At 40.3% G+C, this 23337-nt stretch overlaps 1 protein-coding gene and 1 non-coding gene across 10 annotated transcripts in view; both read right to left on the bottom strand.

Annotated features, from left to right (window-relative positions):
- Positions 1-23337, bottom strand: part of USP48 (ubiquitin specific peptidase 48) — a 67008-nt gene that overhangs the window by 40429 nt on the left and 3242 nt on the right. For 6 of the 9 annotated variants that reach the window (XM_027109847.1, XM_027109840.1, XM_027109838.1 and 3 more), the window contains exons 2-9: positions 18562-18669; positions 14121-14241; positions 12798-12954; positions 10034-10161; positions 9580-9704; positions 8986-9094; positions 5045-5178; positions 4354-4436 (exon numbers count right to left, since the gene is read on the bottom strand). In XM_027109847.1, coding sequence (XP_026965648.1) covers positions 4354-4436; positions 5045-5178; positions 8986-9094; positions 9580-9704; positions 10034-10161; positions 12798-12954; positions 14121-14241; positions 18562-18669 — 965 coding nt within the window. Of the gene's footprint in view, positions 1-4353; positions 4437-5044; positions 5179-8985; positions 9095-9579; positions 9705-10033; positions 10162-12797; positions 12955-14120; positions 14242-14999; positions 15026-18561; positions 18670-23337 lie in introns of those variants that run through there. The other 3 variants (XM_027109843.1, XM_027109842.1, XM_027109844.1) reach the window with 2 other exon arrangements.
- Positions 6773-6907, bottom strand: LOC113622519 (small nucleolar RNA SNORA18). Its single transcript, XR_003433560.1, has one exon. It is a non-coding gene; the product is annotated as a small nucleolar RNA SNORA18 (small nucleolar RNA).

The raw sequence follows: 23337 nt of genomic DNA, 5'->3' as shown, positions 1-23337 counted from the left end.
TGTGTGTGTGTGTGTGTGTGTGTGTGTGTGTGTGTGTGTGTGTGTGTTTGGCAGCTGTGGCCACACCAAGCAGCTTGCAGGAGCTTCCTTCCCCAACTAGGGATCGAACCTAGGCCCCTGGCATAGGATTCCCCTTATCAGTTTTTTTTTTTTTTAAGGTAGAACTAAAACACATATGAAAACAATAAACAACTTAGGAGAATATCGATTTCCTAGTGGTTTGAGGTCCTTGTACTGTTTTTAGAGGGTAAAGTTGTTAACTCTAAGAGTTAGGTACGTTATAATTTCCAGGTTAATCACTGAAAGAACAAAACAGTAATAGCAAACAGCCCAGCCCAGGTTGTATCCACCAGGTGGGCACTTCCACACTCCACGTTTCAGGGCTTACCTAGACTCACCTACCCACTCTTCTTTCTACTACACTGCACTCTCCCAATCACTTCATGGAAAAGGTGAACGAGAAACCACCTCTCCACTCCCAACCTCAGGTAAGAAACAACCTCTCCACTACCCAACCTCAGGGAACCTAAAGAAAACTCCTTAACCCTGAGCAGAACAACAGGAAGAGAATGGGGGGAAATGTCATGGTGTTAAATTGGCCGGGTTCTTATAGCGTGACTGAGCAAGGGAACCTCAAGCAGCGAACTTGATCTGTGATGATACCTAACTAGTAGGGACCCCAGGTGCCTGGCAGAAAGAAACCTGAGGTCTCTCTGAAGGAGGTGGCTTCATCCCAGCCCTAAGTGAATCCCCGTAAAAAATTTTCCAGGGACTTCCCTGGTGGTCCAGTGGTTAAAACTCTGCACTTCCACTGCAGGGGGCGCAGGTTCGATCCCTGGTGAGGGAACAAGATCCCACATGCCATGCAGTGAGGCAAAAATAAAAAATAAAATAAAAATTTTCCAGAGATAACCAGGTACAGAATACAAGGCAACATTAAAATAACCAAATCAGACAGCAAAAATAAACCTGAATAATATTCCACCAATATCAGTCATGGATTATAAAACTGGGCTCTCTATGTTTAGAGAAATGAGAAACTTGAAAATATATGCAAGTGACAGGGAACTATAAAAAGTGATGTAAATTTGAATTAGAGGAATTAGGAGTGTAAATAGATGAACTGATCCAGTTAAAAGATCAAAACTGTCAGATTGGATTTTCCCATATAAATTTGAAATTCTCCAAAATAAAAAGGTTAAGAAGACAGACAGACATACCTGTGGTGTTTTTCTCCAGGGATCAATGGCCCAGATGAAGGAGCAGAGGAGGCAGATTAAGATTTAATGATGGGTTAGATTTCACCTGGCTATATCCCAGGAGGCAAAAGGGTAAACTACACTATGATGTTTAGGGGTACAAGCTTACACAGTAAAATGCTAAAGCAAAAAGATAAAAAAGTGATTTCCATATAAGTCAGATTACTGGCTATATTTCCGGAGGAAGGAGATTGCAACTGGGTGGGGCACACAGGAATCTTTGGAGTATTGGGGATGTTTTTTCTTGACCTGGGTGGTACTCGTGAAGATATTCACTTTGTGATAATTCTCTGAGCCATACATTTTTGTATTTTAACTTCGATGAATGTGTTACATTTTATAATTTTAAGAGGAGGAAAAATAGGATGGAATAAGATGTATGAAATTTAAACTATGGAAGAAAAAGGTAGCTATGACCCTCAGAAGGACTGAGGCCTAGTGAAAGACAAAATCACTGAAGGAGAGTAGTTGTTAATGAGGTCAGCTGAAGACTGTCTACAACAGTGGTACTTAGTAGTATTCCCTAAATTATTAATGACGACAATAAACCACAGAAGGATTAGCAGTAACTGTGACTCTACTACCAATAGACATCACGGCTTTCATTATCACATTATTGCAGATAACCTGATTTTATACTTATCAATTTACTGTACTCATCAACTTAAGAATTACAGTGGTTTTGACCACTGGAACCTGTTCTTTGGTTTGCACTTATATTACTGTATTACAAATTTGTGTCAGTATTTTGATAACTACATTTAAATGTAATTGGTTTCTGGGACTTCCCTGGCAGTCCAGTGGTTAAGACTTCGCCTTCCAATGCAGGGGGTGCGGGTGCGGGTTCAATCCTTGGTGGAGAGCTAAGACCCCACGTGCCTCGTGGCCAAGGAACCAAAACATAAAACAGAAGCAATATTGTAACAAATTCAATAAAGACTTCAAAAATGATCCACATCAACAAAAATCTTTAAATGTAATTGGTTTCTTCTAAAAGTCTATGAATCTTATTCAGACTCTTAAAATGGTCTACAGGGATATTAAAATCCCCAAGAAATATGGCAGGAGTTAGAGGGTAAGCTTCTAAATGTTCAAGGTATGAGAATCCCTCCATCTACACACCTCCGTGTATCTGCAGGTTCACTATTTAAAGCAGCAAATGAATTCTCCTTTAAAAATAGATCATCTTTTAGATCTATCTCTTCCACTTTGTGTGGGTATGTGTGTGTAGACATACATGAATAAGAATTTAGTAAAATATAAATACTGGTTATCTGGGTGACAGAATTACAAGTGGCTCTTATTTGTAACTCTTCTTTATGCTTTCTGAATTTTCCTAATTATCTAGAATGAACCCTGTGCAATTATAACAAGTTAACTTGTTTCTAGTATTCTACCTATATGAGGTAATACATTTGTGTAACAAACATTACAAAAGAGTGTGAACAGGTCTATAACTACAAACTACTGGATTAATTTTACCAGTCATAGCTAACAATTCTAAAATAAGAATTTTTATTTCTCTAATTAAAAATTACTTAGTAGGGCTTCCCTGGTGGCGCAGTGGTTGAGAGTCTGCCTGCCGATGCAGGGGACACGGGTTCGTGTCCCGGTCCGGGAAGATCCCACATGCCGCGGAGCGGCTGGGCCTGTGAGCCATGGCCGCCGAGCCTGTGCTCCACAACGGGAGGGGCCACAACAGTGAGAGGCCCGCGTACCACAAAAAAAAAAAAAAAAAAAATTACTTAGTAATCCAACATACTAAAATTATATATACAGTTTTTTTGACTTATTATGGTCAAAGGTTTTCTTTACGATACAAATTGGACAAATATATAATAAATTGAATAATAAGAACTATTCAAAATCATACACTGGAGTCAAGGAAAAGAATAATTTGGGAATTCCCTGGCTGTCCAGGGTTAGGACTGGATGCTTTCACTGCAGTGGCCTCGGGTTCAATGCCTGGTCAGGGAACTAAGATCCTGCAAGCCACACAGCGCACCCAAAAAAAAAAAAAAAAGGAAAGGAATACTTTTACGTCTCCTAAGTTTCTGACCCCGAGAAATCACTAAGCCATCAGGCTTCTCTAATTTCAAATAATTACCTAAACAAAGGAGGCAGGAAGCAAACTACTATGTAAAGTGAACTACTGCTAAAGTTTATTCATTCAGCCAAATATAATAGTAACGAAGTCCAGCAGCAACTTCTACAGTAGTTTCCTTCTTCCACAGGTGTAAATTTTAAACTCCAGTACTGATTAGAAAGCACCATACATTTTAAGGCTTAAATATTTACCACATCACTTCCCCCAACCTCCCCAATCATTTCTGTTGAAGGTTTTACTTTATGGCTTGCGCCTATTTATAAGCTGCCACCAGAACTTTTCTACGGAGACAGAGTTTATGATATAATTTCTGTATTAAAAATTTCACAAACATTAAGGTCAATCTTAAAAGAGAAGTAAAATAGTCTGTCCAGTACGGGCAGGAGAAACAAAGGGCAAGATGTTTCTTTTCTCTAACAAGAATCATCCTGTTTGGTAAGATGAAGACTACCAAAAGAAAAAGAAGAGTAAGTTATTAGAGACTCTGTCGTAACATCCTACAACTTATCAGTGGTCATATATATAATTATAGCATAAATATTGGAACTAGGCCATCTAATGTTTTTGATAAAATGGTTTTTAAAAACGTGAATGGAGGCAGCTTGGAGACCCTTAATTTTACGAGGAATTACAGATATGGTATTGAGGCTAAGGTAACAAGCCTTGAGTACAGGAACAGCTAAGTATTTTTCATTTTTTATTCTTTTATACCATTAATTATATACTGGGTTGACCAAAAAGTTTGTTCGGGTTTTTCCGTGAACGAACATTTTGGTCAACCCCAATATACATCCATGAACCATCTAATCTTTGTTATGTACTCACTCATAGAAAATGAAAGTAACATATCGGCTCACCTAAAATGCCTTTGTTCTCAAAGATTAGCAAATAAAATTTAGTAGTAAAATGCTACTCTGTACTGAACACAAATAGATCACAGGTTCGTCTCTGAGCATTATAACTATCACTGCTTGGTAAAAATATTACCTTTGTGTTCCACATACGGCTCCATATCCAAAATTTCTGAGAAGCCAATGTAGGTGTTCAGCTTTTTCTTATGTCCCGTTTGCCTAACCAAGAAAAAGCTAATTATATTTACATTTAAAACAACCATAAAACAATGTATAAGGGCTACTGGTTATTTTAATAAACTGGATTGCAGCTAGGTAGATTTCATTTAGCAATCTTGCTCAAAACATAATACTGTCTTAGAATTGGGCAATAAATAATCAACACCCTAAAAGGTATGAATTTAAAGTGCTAATTCCAAACAGTACATTTCTAGAAGTTTTAGTTTTACTACAAAGGAAACCATACATCTTCCTGCTTTACAGAAGAAATGCACATGTGAAAAAAAATTGCCTGATCTATCTCCATGGGAATGGGGGACGTACTGTAGTGAGTAGAAAATTTACTCAAGTCCTTATACAGTAAAACAGAATGTCAAGGAAATTCAGTTCCTACCTAAATGTCTGCTTTTCCTTGGCAGTTTTTAATAATTTTTCAGAATAAAAAATAAGGATTCTCTATTTTTCCAGTTCTTAATTATGACAGGCTGTAACTTTCATCCCCAAATCTTGACTTTCAAATTATAAGCATTTTACTATCTTATCTATGGTAAAATCTGTACATACTAGTCCACAGTGAGCAACAAACACTACGACATGCACATATTTACCTGTCAAAGACAAAACGCATTAGCTGTAAGTTCAGAGTACAAGGAAGACTAAGGAGTCGGATCTTCCTTGTTGCATTCTGTTTGCTTTGACAGTTTTCACAAAAGTATCGATTGTCTCCTTCTAATTTTTCTTCCTGATCAGGAATAAGACACATTAAAAAAAAAAAAAAAGAAAAGATTTTTTTAGGTGATCAACCCTATGATGCAAATTATAATTTCATTTTAGTTAATAGCTTCTATTTCTATTCAAGCTCTTTAAGATCAAGTTATTATAAATAATGAAGGACACATAAGATTGTATTAGCTTAGCAGTGACATTATTAATTGTATACAATGATTTAAAACTAATGTTTCTCTTTCCAAAACGTATGATTTTAAAAATACTTGGCTTTAGATCTTTTCTCCTGATAATCCCAATTCTGGGAATTGTAAGAAGTAGGTTTAGAAAAGAAATCATAAGGGGCTTCGCTGGTGGCACAGTGGTTAAGAATCTGCCTGCCAATGCAGTGGACTCGGGTTCGAACCCTGGTCTGGGAAGATCTCACATGCCGTGGAGCAACTAAGCCTGCGAGCCACAACTACTGAAGCCTGTGCACCTAGAGCCCGTGCTCTGCAACAAGAGAAGCCACCGCGGTAAGAAGCCCATGCCCGCACACTGCAACGAGGAGTAGCCCCCGCTCACCGCAACTAGAGAAAGCCCACGCGCAGCAACGAAGACCCAACGCAGCCAAAAATAAATTAATTAATTAATTAATTAAAAGAAATCATAGGTACTTTGATGCAGCAAAATTAATTTTAAAACAGTGAAAATGGGCGGAAACTACATATGGGCAATGAATATGAAATTATATATATACAAATTTCAAACACACACACAGTTAAAGTTACTGAACCACATTCATGACACAAAACTAAGAGTGCAGAAAAACGCAATGTTAGAGCTAATGTTGGTTTCTTTTTAAATTTTTCCTTTTTTTAAATTTATGCTGACTTTCTGCACAGTGTAAAGGGTTTTTTTATTATGTGTAACATAGGCAAAATTATTTAAGTCAATAAATTTTTAAGGAATTTCACATGTTCTGATTCTTTCCACTGCCGATCACGTTAGTGATTATTTTAGTGATAATCTCCAAAGTCATAATCTTCAAGATAAGATAGCCCTTTCAAAAAGAAGTTTTGCTCAATCCACAGCTGTCATGTCAGTCAGTCCACAACTCTTTTAGTTGGGCTTCTTTGATCTCCAATGGAATACGGACACACTTCAAAATTCCCCACCTATAACCTTTGGGATCCAGTTTCCTCAAGCAATTTACTGTAGGACCATGTTTAGGGTCAGGAGATGGATATGCCTGGTTCTGAATTTGACACCCTCTAAAATTGTATTAAGTTCAAATCATATTCATTCCTAAGCTATCACACCCTACAACAGTACAGATCGTTGGGATATGCCAATATCTAAGATTAAAAAAAGTTTGACTATTAGGTTCTTCACAGTTTACTTGGCAGCTCTGTCTTTTCTTTTTTTTTTTTGCAGTACGCGGGCCTCTCACTGTTGCGGCCTCTCCCGTTGCGGAGCACAGGCTTCAGACGCACAGGCTCAGCGGTCATGGTTCACGGGCCCAGCCGCTCCGCGGCACGTGGGATCCTCCCGGTCCGGGGCACGAACCCGCATCCCCTGCATCAGCAGGCAGACTCTCAACCACTGCGCCACCAGGGAAGCCCTGGCAGCTCTGTCTTATAGTTAGTTCTTTCCCACAGATATAACAGGTAGTTCTATGAATAAAGGAAACCACATAGTTACTCTATGAGGCGTTTCCAATGCTGTAGGTTTACAGAAAAAGCTCCATCGGGATAGACCTCAACCTCGTTTATGTTTCTATAAGAGCTTTTTGGTACAGATTACACTACAAGACAATAAATACAGTAATACAATACTAGTACCATCACTTTATTCATTTGATCCAGGAAGCCACACTCGCCTATTTACTCAACTCACATCCCCCTCAGCATCTCTGACTAGCTGCTCCCCTATCTCTCTGATCTCTTAATGTTTGAATGTCCCAGGGTTCCATCCTTGGTCTTCGTCTCTCTCATGCCCTTGGTGATTTGATCAAGCCCTGACTTCTCCCCTGAACTATACCTATCAAATCTAACATGCCCCACTGCAAATTCCTAATTCCTCTGCCAAACCTGCTCTTCCCACACTCCTTCACATCTTAGTTATGCCAACTTTATTCTTCCAGTTGCTTAGTAATCCCTGACTCCTCTTTTTTTCCTCATATCCAATCTACAATTTTATCACCTCTACTTTGAAAAAAATCCAAACACTGCTTATCACCTCTCCAGCTAACCCTTGGTCCAAGCCACCATCAACTCCTTCTGTCTGCCCCCTTGCCCCACCATCAGCCTATTCTCAAGACAGCAACCAGAGTTATCCTGTTGAAACAGATTACATCACTCCTATGCATACAGCCCTACATGGTATCTCATCTCACTCAAGAGTCAGATTTCCAACAAAGGTCTACCAGGCCCTGTCTGATATGGTCCTTAGTTACCTCCACAATGTCATCTTCTATCATCCTCCCTATGTTTCAACCACACTGACCTCCCTGCTATTCCTCAAACCCCAGGCACATTCTTGTCTCATGCTCTACACTTGCTATTTCATCTGCCCCAGACACTCTTCTCCCCAATTCTTGGATGACTCACTACTCCACTTTCAACCACACTCCACATTGTCCATGCCCCTTCCCTGCTTTAGTTTTCTCCATAGCCCTTATTACAGTTGACACACTAGATGTTTTACTTCCATTTATTTTATTGTCCGTCACTGGTCCCCATACCATTATCACTATAAGCTTCTTAAAGGCAAAAATGTCTGTTTTGTTCCATATGGTTATTCCCAACAGCTGAAATACTGCCTGAACATGTAAGCACTCAATATTTAGCTGAATGAACCCAATAAATGAGAACTTCAAGCATTCTGATGGTTGTGCTAAAGGAGGAGGGAAAGTACAAAATTATTTTAAGAAAGGAAGCTATATAATAAGCTCACCTATCAATACCATGCTATGTGTCTGTTCCTACATGATAATAAAGGCTGCCTCTTAGCAACTTTTCCACTCCGAACAAAGGGGAACCATTTCCCTGTCTCTGCGTAAATCTAAATATACAAAGAGGGACTTCCCTGGCTGTCCAGTGGTTAAGGATCCGTGCTCCCAATGCATGGTGCACGGGTTCAATCCCTGGTTGGGGAACTAAGATCCTGCATGCCGCCTGGTGTGGCCAAAATAAACACACACACACACACACACACACACACACACACACACACACACACACAGATATGGAGTGGAGAGGCTGAAGAATGGCCGTATTTGATGTAAAAAAATATTTGCATTCAACACTGTCTAGTTCTCATTAAATGAAAAAGTAAATTAACCTTATGGTAACATCACTTATATTTCCTTACTCTGTTACACTCCAATCACACGAGTTTTTGCACATACATAACTCTACATATAAAATAAACTGAAACAGTCAAAAATTATTATTATTTTTTTTGCGGTACACGGGCCTCTCACTGCTGTGGCCTCTCCCATTGCGGACCACAGGCTCCGGACGTGCAGGCCCAGCGGCCATGGCTCACGGGCCCAGCTGCTCCGTGGCATGTGGCATCTTCCTGGACCAGGGCATGAACCCACGTGCCCTGCATCGGCAGGCGGACTCTCAACCACTGCACCACCAGGGAAGCCCCAAAAATTATTTTAAATGCAGCCTACTTTAATATTTTATAATTTACAAAGTCTCTTCAACATCATTACATAAACAGAGACACTCGTATGTAGAAAAAGTTGAAATGATGAATGTATTCATAAAATCAAAGACATTCAGAATAGTGTTAATGAGCAGAAACAACATACACGCCACAATCTGAATACCTTCAAAAATTCTGAGATACAATCTGTTAACTGTTTGTGGCCTTGGATATTTAACTCCAGTTCATAAAACTTTGATAAAAGCTTAGATTCTCTGCCACACTGATTGCACCTATAATAAAGGAGAGTGATAAAATTAAGATCAGAGTGGGAAAAGCAATAACGTTCTACTGTACTACATCCTGGAAATACACAAAGAAGCATTTATTACCTTAATTCTGTCATTGAAATTATCTACACTATGTATATTCAAAAAATGAAAACAAAGTGATTGATGAGGCCATGCACTTTATGCTTAGGAAAAAGTTTAAGAGTTGTTTTACTTTTAGTACTCCAGCAGGCTCCAATCTCATGCTTTCAGCCCAGACCACAGCCATGAAATAAACAGCAAGAGCTCAACCACAGTTCCCAACACCTGGATGCGTTCAACTGCAATTATCTAGTCAGTTGTTTACATGTTCCCATGGAAACGTATTACTATAAATACTTCAGGTCTCATGATAGGCCACTAAATCCATAACCTGGAACTGAACTAGAAGACACAGAAGCAACCGCCTTAGAATAAAATGCATGATGAGAAAGTGGAAACACACTTACACAGTTACATAAGCATATTCCCCACAGAACTGCTGTTGCACAATGTTCCTCACATCGGGATTCTTTTGTTTAGACAAAGTATCTTCCAAAAGAGACATAAAGAGCTTTGAAAATTCTTGGGCATCCTACAATACAGGTTTGGGTTAATAAAAAGAAAAAAAAAATCATACCTTGCTTTTCAATTTCTGTTACAAATAGTAATAAGTAAAATAATCCAGAAACTTTGAACTTAGCATTTTGTACTTTGAACTTAGCATTTTGGAACAAGGACTAGAGCTATGCTGAATCAGTTTGTGCCCACATATGGATTTTCAGAAATGAGATCAAGGAAAATGTATAATATACTGAACAGTAAATAAAATAGAAAAAAATTAATTTTTAAAAATTTCTTCATTTCTTTCTATAAAGATTGTAAGGAATGCTTTTTATATTTAAAAAAATAAAAGGTTCTTACCTGCTGCTGCCCTGTGTCCAAGCCCAAAGCTTTAACAAATCCCGATGGATCAATGTATCGCCTATTACTGTTTTGCAACAAGGCAAATAAGTACTGGAGATGCTCACAAATTGTTTGAGGCTCATAATCTATTAAAGAAATGTTTGTTCTTTTAAAAACTGCTACTTTTTAAAAAATGTACTCCTCTTCACATGAGAACATAATTATAATTAAACACCCTTATATCCAAACTATAATAATGTTTTATTATAGTTTTAAAACTTTAAAAGAAATCAGTAATCACATCTTTTGGAAGTCATGAGGCAGCCATGACTGTCTATATGCATCCCCTAAAGGCAAGAGGCTATACATATGTTACAACAACAATAGCAATCATGACTATGGCTTCTAGAGTGTCAAATCACACCGAAACATCCATTCCAGTAATAAAAACCATACACTATATTTACTATTTGCATTAAATGGCCAAATACTTTAATATAATCTCATTAGTGAACTTGCCACAAACAGAGCAAATGACAGCAATCTCAAGCACACTGATTCAAACTTGAATGAACAATATAACAATTTACTGTTAAAAATCTTAAAATTTAGTTTCAAGTTCTAGTGAGTTCGGAGAAGGTATGAAAATAGGAAGCATGAATCTCAAGAGCCCTAAAAGATTTGTGTATTCTCTTCTGTGCCAGTCATCGATTAACTAACTGCCTCTCAGCTCCAAATCCACCCTTCTTTGCTTGCTCTGTGCTAACAGAGATGAGCTCTGCAAAGATTCCTCCTTTGCCAGCTAGTGTAACGTTGAGTCTTGTCAGTAGAGGGCGCTCCAGGGTTCCACTCCGTGTCTCACCAGGCTCTGTGGGTTCCCTCAGCCAGCAGTGGCCAGCAGCTTCTCCCGGCACCTCCTCTGGTAGCTTCAGTGGGATGGATGCCTCTTGTGAGGCATTTCCTCCTGAATGACCACCCTGTGAATGACCTCCTGGACACTCTCTGCAAGAGATTCCAAGGCCCAGTACCTCCCTGAGGACAGTTTCCAGCTAGGAAACCCACTGAGGCATCTCAGCACCTTCTTGGCCATCCAGTGAGCTCAGGAAGGCAGTGCTTTCTCCAATGAGGTCTGGATCTCAGGCCTGGTCAGTGGGGGTGTGGGACTCCTCCTTTTGTATTCTTTTTCAGCCCTTGGGGTAGTGGCTGCTCCCCTATCTGCTATATCTGTGTTTTTTCAAGTCCTTTTCAATTCTTACTAACCAATTCCCCTATTACTCTAATTTCCTATTAATAATTTTTTGTCAGTTCAAATCACTGTGTAGTTTGTCTCCTGACTGGTCTGAATGGTTTACCTCTTTACTACCAATTGCGACTCACCAATTGTGAAAAGGAAGTCAATAGTTCATTTTGTAAAATAAAGATAAAAATCTTACTTCCTGGGGTGCAGGGGCTTTACAGGATGTTAAAAGCCCTTCAAGTAAGTTTGTAGCTACTCCAACTTTCTTATTTACAGATTAGATACTACATGAGATCTTAAATAACTTATCCTCTGCTGGTTTTCCTACCTGTAAAATAAAGGAGTAGTGGAGCTGGGACTAGAACTCAAGTCCCATCATTTCCAACACAAACCCTTCTCACTACACTGCACTGTGTCTGCTAATAGCACCAGAAATGCACACTCTTATCCGAGAACAAGGTTAAGGGCTTTGATGAAATAGTAAGATCTAAGTGTTTAGAAATTAAAAAAACAAAAAAAACCACATCTCTTGAAGATACATATTAAAACCACAAGACCCAAAGGTGGCCACGGCGCATCATTTTACAAAATAGACATTTCGTTTCCACTTGTTATCTAGCTATCTTCTCATTGGTAAATTTATACTTCAGCAAAGACAACGCTAAAACTGAAAATGATCCATTGTCCATTACTCATCCTTTACATACACTAATTCTTTAAATATCAATATCTTCTATACTATTAATCTAGATTTAAATATTCAGAACTATAGGAATAAAGCTTTGGGGAAACAAACGTAAGAATTTTTAAGCACTGTTTTGAACTGTTAACAAGGACCAAAAGTATTACAATTGTCTAAAGAGCAGCAAGAAGGAAGATGTGGGACTTAGGAACCCTATCTTTTCTCTCTCAGAGCCAAAGACATGATGAGCTATGTGCCCAAGTCAGATCACATAAAAGACAGCACAGGATTTACAAATAAGAACAAGAGTCAAAGGTTCCCAACCTGGAGCTCCTAGACCTGTGTAATCTTATACTCACTTCCCTCTATCCCCCAGCTTTGAGAAGAAAAACCTGGTCATTCCATGAAAGTTCCATCTCAAAGAGAATAATCTCTAAATAGAAATATCAATTAGGAATAATAATCCACATATTATGCATAAAAAAACTAAATAATTCCACTAGAACAGTTTGAAACTGATTTCTAAATTTGCAATGAGTGTAGTCGCATATTAGTAGCTTGCTTTGCCAAGGTTGGTTAATTTAATCTTAATTTTAGAGGGTATTTTGTAAATCAGCCTATTTGGGAATCAAGACAAAAGGCTGTGCGTACACTGAAGTATTTATTAAGTCTCTCAAACTAGGCAAAAGAGTAACATTGTCTGCTTTACTAATTTCTCTCAATCACTAGAATTTAATGGACTGCAATCACAGTGTCTTACAGAGGGAAACTGTAGTTGAAGTTTCCTCTATATGGTTGGTTCAAAGTGGTCTAGCTAGCAAAAAGCTCAGCAGTAAGCCCTCCCCATACCCATCCCCACTCACCTTTCTCTTCTTGGATACCATCTCCCATCATGTAGTCACTACAGGTGCTTGGACATAAGTAGAGCGCCTGCCGAAGCTCCAGGTTAAGAAACCACACTTGAAGAAATGTGTTGACATAACAAGTAGCTCCAAGGTTAGTGAGCCCCACAAATGAGTTCTACAAAGACACAAAATTTACAATTATAAAACCAGTTTCCCCTTAAATAAAAAAATTATGAGAAGTATTATTTTTTTTTTTTGCATTACGCGGGCCTCTCACTGCTGTGGCCTCTCCCATCGCGGAGCACAGGCTCTGGACGCGCAGGCTCAGCGGCCATGGCCCACGGGCCCAGCCGCTCCGTGGCACACGGGATCCTCCCGGACTGGGGCATGAACCTGCGTTCCCCGCATTGGCAGGCGGACTCCCAACCACTGCGCCACCAGGGAAGCCTGAGAAGTATTTTTTTTTAATTTGATTAAAAATGTGTTAAACTGCCTCAACCACTAAACCCTGTGAGCCTCTCTCAGGAAAGGTTAGGGCATAATTATCATGAAAGCCCCATTTGGGTTGACTATGGGAGTGGGGAAAGACTTAGGACAGCATCTCTAGCCTTCTCCAGCCACTTAAATCTAAGCTTAAGAGAACAGTTGGCTCCAGGAAACATCAATTTTAAACATATGTACATAGGTTTTTCATTTGCTATATTCCTAAGAGCCCAGCATTCAGCAGAATGACAAAGTGAAACTTCCAGAAAAGTTCCTTTTTATCCTATAGATCTGGGAGATGGGAGGATGCAGGGAGTTAGTTGCAATTTTTTCCAAAGATAAGGCTGAGAATTCCTGAACTTACAAAGAATCGTTCTTTTTAAGAGAGAAAATACCTATACAGGTGACTATTGTAAAGGCCAGGCTTTATCGTTAGAAAGTATTAATGTGTATTACCGTTAAAAAAAAAAAAAGGTAAAACTTCTGTTGTATGTATAATATGTAAAAATACAAGCCCAAGAAAGCAAAGTAATATCATTGAGAGCTTGTGCCCTGGATTTACCACCTCCTTTAAAGAGACTTAAAAAGAGCTCAACATAAACCATGCTACATTAAAGCAAACGCAGAATCAGCACTGAACTAAAACTATTATTTAAAGGCTTACTGGATTACATAGCTACCTGTTTTAAAGCATACCATTAAGAACTGTTCCAATTCAAGTGGTTTAGAGTCTTCAATTCCACTACTGATCTTAAAGCTGCTTAGGTTACCTGAAATCAGTAATGGTTTCTGATCATAGGCACAAAATAAAACACACAAGAATGCCATATAGAAATCACTTAAAAAATGATGGCTTACCTTTTTTCTCCTCTCACAGTTGGGGTCATCAATGTTATGAAAACTATTTTCATCTATTTCTCCTAACCAAATGTGCTCACCAATCCCAACCAAGCAATTCGGATTTCCTTTGCAGTTTCGTCTATGAAAAAATATTGTATGATTAAAAAATACCATAGTTCCATGGTAAAGAAATATGCAAATTAAAACTATAATGATACCATTTTTAAAATTCTATTTCTCATCTATTAGATTAGCAAAACTGAGAAAGCATAATATCACACCCAGTTTGCGAGGCTGTGGGGAAACAGAACTCATCTACTGCTGATGAGAATGCCAACTGGTAGGACTCTGACAGAAGGGAATTTTGCAATTGCTAACAAATCTACATACACACCTACTTTTTGACCTATCCATTTCACTTCTAAGAATTCATCTGAAGATGGACCTCCAACAGTGCAAAAACACATACACTAGGTTATTCATTACAGCATTGTTTGTGACTGCAAAATACTGGAAACAACCCAAATGACCAAACATAGGGAATATGGTACATCCACACAATGGAGTACCACACAACTGTGACAGGAAAAACACATGACCATCTCTGTGAACTGATGTAATTTCTAAGATATATTAATGAGCAAAAAGCAAAGTACAAGAGAGTTATCTATAGCATGCCATTTTTTATGTTAAGAAAGATGGGGAAATAAAATACACATGTATCTGCTAATTTGAGCAAAAAGGAAAACACAAATGTATATATGCATGTGTGTAACTGAATCACTTTGCTGTACAGTAATTAATACAACATTGTAAATCAACAATACTTCAATGAAAAAATAACAGTATAAAGAAAAACACCAAAAGGATAAATCAGAGACTAGTGAAACTGGTTACCTGTAGAACATGAGTAGGATTAAGATTTTTTTAAAAAAAGCAGCGTTGGACATTTTCCTGAATATACCGTTCCATACACTGTTGAATTTGGGGGCCATGTGAATGTTACACACAAATCAGTAAGGATGGAGGGAACCCTAAATTCAACACAAACAATAACATATTTCAATTGAGTTACATACACTGAAAGGAAGAGGGTGGGGCACTGACCCAAGTAACTTGAACTTGGTCATTAGCAAGTTTTTATTAGTGTCAGGATAAAGACATAAGGAACAAACAACAAACTTATTTAATAGCTTCCTTTTCAAAGATACATGGGTTAACAATTCTGAAACTTTCTGTACATTCTGCAATTTAACAAATAAGTACATGTATACTGGGGATGAAGGGAATCAAGTTTTGGAGAGGAAAGTTACAAATAAGGGAAGAAGAATAAAACCAACCCTGCGGTATTGATTAGGAATAACAGGTGTTAAGTCAAAATCCACAGGGTCTTAATATATACAGACAGGTAGATTAGTGTTGCCAGATAAAATACAGGACAGAAGTTATTTGAATTTCAGATCAATGACATATTTATATTTTTTAAAGTATTTGTTGTCTATCTGAAATTTAGATTTAATGGGCAGCCTAAACGAGACAGCTTTTTTGTCAGCCGAGGGCCTAAGAGCAGTAATACGAACACACCGAGCAAGCAGATCTTGATTTCTAAATATTCCCCACGCGAAGAACCCAGAGCTCCTGGGAGAGATGGCCAATTTGAAGCCTGGGCAAGATAAACATGGACATACTGCTGTGCCCCCAAAATAAGGATGTACTCAAAGAATGAGGGGGACATGTTAAAAGGAAGAGGTTGTACCCAAATCTGGAATAATCTGAGCAACAAAATAATGATCGGATTACAACCCGCTCAATAATGTAGGAATCCATTAGTAAGGTGGGTGGATGGATGAATGGATGAGAAATCTCCTCCTTAAAGAAGAAAGCCAACTATCAATGTGGAAGAAAGGACAGAATTAGAAATTCACCATTTGGCTGGCATCCATCAGATTAATAACGAAATCATGCAGGATTGTCAATGGATGCCAGTGTAGGAAGGTTTGAGGAGTAACGGAGTATTTACATCGTCTCAAAGTATCTCAGCACAAGTTGTTTATTAATTACAAAAGGAAATATAGCTTTCAGTGGAGAAACCTGGCAGATACCACCTAACCAAAGGATCAAAGTTTAAGTAGCCAGTAATGGGTCTAATTAACTGTATGCCCCTCCTGGTGTGATGCACTAAGAGCACAACATCACTTCTGTGGTTTTCCTACCAAAGTGAATAACCTAAACCCAATTATAAGCCAACACCAGACAAATCCAAGTTGAGGAGCTTTCTGCAAAGTAAGTGTCCTATACTTTTAAAAAACCTCCATATAGAGATGGGGATATATGTATATGTATAGCTGATTCACTTTGTTATAAAGCAGAAACTAACACACCGTTGTAAAGCAATTATACTCCAATAAAGATGTTAAAAAAAAACCCTCCATATGATGAAATACAAAGAAAGACTGAGTAATTATCCAGATTAAAGGAGACTTAAGATACACAACTGACTGTAACATACGAGCCTAGATTTTCTTTTGCTGTGAAGGACTTTATTAAGTCAGTATGTTCTGAATATTTCAGAAGGTTACCCACTAAAGCTTTATTGACAGCAGTAAAAGATTGGAAACACTATAAATGCCCATCAATAGGAATCTGCTAAATAATACAGCCAAGCAATGGAAACTACTGTAATTAGGAAAAAAAGATAAGGAGAAACTTTATTATGTTGTGATATGTAACAATATCATTAGTTGAAAAAAGCAAGGAACAAAGCAGTGTTTAAAAATGGGTGTAGGGGGGACTTCTCTGGTGGTGCAGTGGTTAAGAATCCACCTGCCAAGGCAGGGGACACGGGTTCAAGCCCTGGTCAGGGAAGATCCCACATGCCGCGGAGCAACTAAGCCCGTGCGCCACGACTGCTGAGCTTGCACTCTACAGCCCGCGAGCCACAACTACTGAGCCCACAAGCCACAACTACTGAAGCCCACGTGCCTAGAGCCCGTGCTCCGCAACAAGAGAAGCCACCAAGATGAGAAGCCCATGCACCGCAACGAAGAGTAGCCCCTGCTCGCCACAACTAGAGAAAGCCCGCGCACGGCAAAGACTCAATGCAGCCAAAAATAAGTAAAATTAAATCTTTAGGGCTTCCCTGGTGGCACAGTGGTTGAGAGTCCGCCTGCCGATGCAGGGGACACGGTTAGTGCCCCGGTCTGGGAAGATCCCACATGCCGCGGAGCGGCTGGGCCCGTGAGCCATGGCCGCTGAGCCTGCGCGTCTGGAGCCTGTGCTCCGCAACGGGATAGGCCACAACAGTGAGAGGCCCGCACACCGTAAAAAAAAAAAAAAAAAAATTTAAAAATAAAAAAAAGGGTGTGAAGAGGACTTCCCTGGTGGTCCAGTGGCTAAGACCCCATGCTCCCAATACAGGGGGCCCGGGTTTGATCCCTGGTCAGGGAACTAAGATCCCATCCCGCATCCCATCCCGCATGGTGTGGCCAAAAAAAAGTGTGTGTGTTTGGGGTATGACAGACCTGTTTGTTTGTTTGTTTAGATAACAAGATGCACTATAACCTGGGAACAACCATCTTTGAGGAGGTTTACCTCTACCTGCTGGCTGCAAAACTAAGAATAAAGGGCTTCCTATGTTCCCCCATCACATTTTGTATCTTTCAGATTTAGAACTCTGGGAAGTACTACATAATCGGGAAATCAGTAAATAATTGTTCTTAATATTCCACTTAAACACACTGTCTTCTTGGCTTTAAAAAGTAAAAATGAAAACAAGTTTGGCCAACTTAAGAGCAGTTTTTTCAGGATTATGTCAAAGCCAGGTTGGAAAGCAACTTACTAAGGAAATAAAAGTACAACTGATCCACTGTGGGGGGAGGGGGGAGGATCTAAAAGGAGTTATTTTTTGTGCCTATAACTCACCTCTAATGGTAAAGGACTACTACAAGGGAATTACAATGAGTAAAAGCAATCTCTCCTTTTACACAGAAGTAATTTTTCTCTTCTACCAAGAGAAGATATAAAGAAACAAACAAAAAAACCTGATTCAGAGACAGGGGAAAGCAACCTAAAATCTTTCCTTGGAATAGGGGCAAGGACTTACCAGGCAGATTCTTTTAAAAAATAAGTAAATAAATAAGGAAGATTCTTTTATTTATTTATTTTTTTTATTTATTTATTTTTTTTTTTGCGGTACGCGGACCTCTCACTGTTGTGGCCTCTCCCGTTGTGGAGCACAGGCTCCGATGCGCAGGCTCAGCGGCCATGGCTCACGGGCCCAGCCGCTCCACGGCATGTGGGATCTTCCCGGACCGGGGCACAAACCCGTGTCCCCTGCATCGGCAGGGGGACTCTCAACCACTGCGCCACCAGGGAAGCCCTGCAAGGTCTTTAGAACAGGAAAAGTTAGCATCAATAACTAGAGTGAAAATGTTATCTCTAAAACTAAGTAAGTATGTACTTGCTCTTTCCAATATGCTTTTCAAAGGTATACCAAGTTTGTTTTCTCCTCGTAAACAAGGGAAGGGTAAGTCCTTCACAGGTTTTGGCTGGGAAGACAGGCACTCTCCTGTGGGTCAAAAGCACAGATCATTCTCTCAACTACAGTTCCATTAGAACCATTCTGATTTTAGTCTCCTGTTCCTAACAGCAAAATAGAGAAAATGAACAAAAGGAGGCTCTCCTTGTCCACGCTCCTCCCCTCCCACACACACAATAAACCTTGTACACTTGGTCCAAAGTTGGCCTCAATGAGCAAATAAAATACACACTTATGAAGTAAAAATGTCACGCAATAGGTTTCTTTAACTTTAAAAAGACTTCCAAGAACAGATGTGAGAAGCTGGGAGCAACTTGTATTATTTAGCCCTAGAACGCTGGCATTGTTTTTTTGTTTTTGCTTTTCTTAAATTAACTGATGGTGAGGTGTTACTGAATAAGGTTCCATCAGCTAAAATGCCATCACCGTGTAGATGAGATGAACCTGTGTTAAAGCACCAGCCACCACCCTCCTCCCCAGAGAACCTATGGCTTCCGGGTGCCTAAGGACACACTCCAGGTGAGAACCAAAGTCAGTGGCGAGCCACTGCATTAAAAGTAGCTTAGGCTAACCAACTAAAGCTTTCCAAATTGAGGCCAAGCCTTCTTTTGGTACATGGGCTCAATGTTGTGGAGGATTTTTTTGTCTGTTTATTTATTTTCTTGTTTGGAGCAGTGGAGAATCTACTTAAGAAGCATAAATCACAAAAACATTTCTACTGGGACTCCCTGGTGGCGCAGTGGTTAAGAATCTGCCTGCCAATGCAGGGGACACGGGTTCGAGCCCTGGTCCGGGAAAATCCCACATGCTGCGGAGCAACTAAGCCTGTGCGCTGTAGCTACTGAGCCTGTGCTCTACAGCCCGCGAGCCACAACTACTGAAGCTCGCACGCCTAAAGCCTGTGCTCTGCAACGAGAAGCCACTGCAATGAGAAGCCTGCGCACCGCAATGAAGCGTAACGCCCACTCACAGCAACTAGAGGAAGCCCGTGTGCAGCAACGAAGATCCAATGCAGCCAAAGATAAATAAATAAGTAAATAAATAAAAATTTATATTATAAGCCATTACTTCCAAGCCAACCTAAGCAGTGCAGCAGAATGCCATGTACAGAAGGCTAGATGAAATCCCCCTGTAGAAGAAAACCTCTCCCAATCAGTCTCCAAAGCCCCAAGCTCCTTTTTATCCCCATTAGGAGTAGGCTACAGGTGTCAAGTATCAGCTATCATCCTGTTTGTACCAATTTTCTCATAGCAGAAAAATACTTCTGCATACCTGTTTCCATCAGTGTAAGAGACAGACCAAGGAGGCTGAGACAGGGACACATGTTTACATGCTTGATGTGTAAATACCCTAGCCTGTTGACTCAAATTTATACAACTTACTTGGCCCTAGAAAGCATCTGAATTTGCTAATGCTGACTTAAAAAGCAAGTAACTTTTTCAAGGTCACAAGTAGCCCCAATTTAATCTAGGTAGAGTGATGCCATTCACCTTCTCTGAAATAGTAAGTTCCTACAACCTTAGTGGGTACCCTCTACCCACTCCCCACTGGTCTTCTTCCCAGAAACCCTTCCTTCTGCCTACAGGGGAATCAGAGAGGGAGAACTGAATCACAAACAAAAACAAAGCATGAAGAGCACCATCCTGGTTCTCCCCTGGCTCTCTCCCACTACTCGTATCTCATTTACTTATGCATCAGTCGGCTTACGTCTAGGTTTTTGTTTTGTGTGGCAGTTGACTATTACTGTACATGCCTAGTTTCTTCAGCTCCCCCTGCCTTTTTTATTTTTCTTTGAGAACAAACTGTTCCTCCATTCTTGTGGTTCTAGCAAGAGCTGCTGAGATGCAGCTCCCATCTAGCACCCAAAACCAGCCTCACAAGATATTTAAAATGGGAACTGAGAGAAAGACAAAACAAACAACCCCAAAATAACAATCCCTCTTCAGTAGCAGACCCTTCTGACAGCTTAGCTGTCCTAACATTAAGAAGGAAACAACATGCTGATTTGCATGAGAAACAGCTGTAAGAGGTTCATGACTCTCTCCTGGGCTCAAGTGTTTCCCTGCCCTAGCCATGATTTATTTGTCCACATCTTTCCTGAATTAAAACAAACACCTCCCTAGATCTGTTAACTGAGGCACTTCCCTTACACTATGTTAAAGTTTCTGTCACCTGTATCTAGGAACCCTAACAAATATGGACTAACGAAATAAAGCTTTTTCTGTTATTAACTTACCTCCAAGAGCCAACAATCCATTTCAGTCTCTAACAGATCTCCTAATTTTTTTTTTTTTGGCCGCGCCATGCCGTTTGCAGAATCTCAGTTCCCCAACCAGGGACTGAACCCAGGGCCACGGCAGTGAAAAGTCCTAACCATCAGACTTCCACGGAACTCCCTGATCTCCGAATTCTTAAAAATAGCTTTGCCCCTCTTCCTCTAAGCTTTCTTATAAGACCAGTTAACAAACACAGGGGAAAACATTCAGCTCCAGAGAAATGTGAGTTTAAAACAGCCATGAAAGACGTTTTCACTTATGAAATCAGCAAAAAAAGTTTTGGTGATGGACTTCCGTGGTGGTCCAGTGGTTAAGACTCTGCTTCTGCTGTAGCGGGCACAGGTTTGATCCCTGGTCGGGGAAGTTCCACAGGCCGCGCAGTGCGGCCAAAAAAAAAAGTTTTGATCATGAATCATGGTAAAGTGAGAGTCGCTGTCCATTCATTGTTAAACACGATGCTTTGGGAAAAACTTGAGAAAATGTCTCAAAATGTTAAATGGCACCAATATTTTGTTTCAATACTTCTGGGCACGTGTCCACAGAATATGTTTGACACTGTGGCAATGAAACAAAATGAAGAATTCTAACAGGTACTTTTTTTTCTAGGGCCATGGATATAAGAACACCAAGTGGCTACAGCAGTAGGCAGAGGGCAGGTTCCCCAAATGTTTGGTATGACATGTTAAGCAGCTGTGACGTTATTCGCTGTGATTTTAGGCCAACAAACGCTTTCGCGGCAATGTAAATGATGGACCGAAGCTGAACAAAGCCTGAGACATAACAATTTTCCTAGTCTAAACCAATTTAGTGGCAATGCAAGCAATGGAAGAAAGCTGAATTCCAGCATATCAATGCAATGAAATGCGACTTGGGAGCTGATTAGATGGTGTGAAGGATGGTTAGAAGGAAAAGGAGACATCTGCAATGATATCCAAAACTGTACAGAAAGGAAACAATTTTTCACAAATCAAAAACTGCAAAGTGGGGAAAAAAAAACAGTAGGCTAAGTATCTAGGGGTGCAAAGTTCCTTCTACACTGACCATAGGTAAGAGTGGTAGTTTTAGCTCTGTTTTGACAGATCTCCAAGGATCTGTCATTTAGGAGTATGTTTTCCAGCACAATGGACAGAAATTTAATCAATGATTTCATAGATGCTATGCAGTACAAAGAAATTTTATTATTTGAATGGGAGAGGAGGGTGGAGATATTACTCCCTCTGCGTGGTCATTTAAAGAGTTATTGCTTTGTTTTTCTCCCTCAACACCTTTTAGTTTCTTGGCTCTTAGACATCATTTCACACAGCCCAAGTAGAAATCAATGAAGGATAGCAAGCCAACTCTCCTGCTTCCAGAGAAGACCCCTGACTACACTAAGGCTTTGCCTAATGCAGCACCAGATTTCTAAAAAGTGATTTGTGTGTGCACACAGAGAGAGAGAAAGGGAGAAGGAAAGAGAGGGAGGGAGGGGGAGAGAGAATAGGTTAACCAATGATTACTGAAATGGTTCCAATAATAACCATTTACTGTCTGAATTTTCCTCAAAAACTTCAACTTGTTTCTGTAACTCCAAATGTCACCACTCTATCAGAATGACAGTTGGTTAGGTCCATTAACTGAGTTCAGGAACTCCCTTCCAAACTAGTCCCCTCTAATTAAGAACATTCTTGTCCCTCTACCATTTTATTTCATAATCACAAACGGGTCTCTAACCAGATGTCAACAAATAAGGAATTCAGAAGGCTCCCCATCCTTTGACGGGGGGAGAGGGGAGGGGCGCTACAGCAGGTCACTGCCTAACTTTAACCCCTTTCCAAAACTTTGGTGACTGACTCAACATTCCCAGGCTCTTCGTGCTATGTGCCGGTTCAAAGAAGGCAAAACCGGACTTCCCTGGTGGCGCAGTGGTTAAGAATCTGCCCCCCAATGCAGGGGACACGGCCTAGTGGTGCAGTGGTTAAGAATCTGCCTGGCCATGCAGGGGACACAGGTTCAAGCCCTGGTGCAGGAAGACTCCACGTGCCGCGGAGCAACTATGCCTGTGCGCCACAACTACTGAGCCTGCGTGTCACAACTACTGAAGCCCGCGTGCCTAGTGCCCGTGCTCTGCAACGAGAAACCACCACAATGAGAAACACTGCAACGAAGAGCAGCTCCTGCTCTCAGCAACTAAAGAAAGCCCCTCAGGCTTCCCTGGTGGCGCAGTGGTTGGGAGTCCGCCTGCCAATGCAGGGGACACGGGTTCGTGCCCCAGTCCGGGAGGATCCCACATGCCGCGGAGCTGCTGGGCCCGTGGGCCATGGCCGCTGGGCCTGCGCGTCCGGAGCCTGTGCTCCGCAATGGGAGAGGCCACAGCAGTGAGAGGCCCACGTGACGCAAAAAAAAAAAAAAAGAAAAGAAAAAGAAAAAAAAGAAAGCCCCTGCA

Source organism: Aethalodelphis obliquidens, unplaced genomic scaffold, assembly GCF_003676395.1.
Source record: "Aethalodelphis obliquidens isolate GAN/ISIS:26980383/991018 unplaced genomic scaffold, ASM367639v1 scaffold9, whole genome shotgun sequence".
In the NCBI taxonomy this organism is placed as follows: Eukaryota; Metazoa; Chordata; class Mammalia; order Artiodactyla; family Delphinidae; genus Aethalodelphis; species Aethalodelphis obliquidens.
Note: the sequence above shows the minus strand (reverse complement) of the source record. Positions and strands in the feature narration are given on the sequence as shown.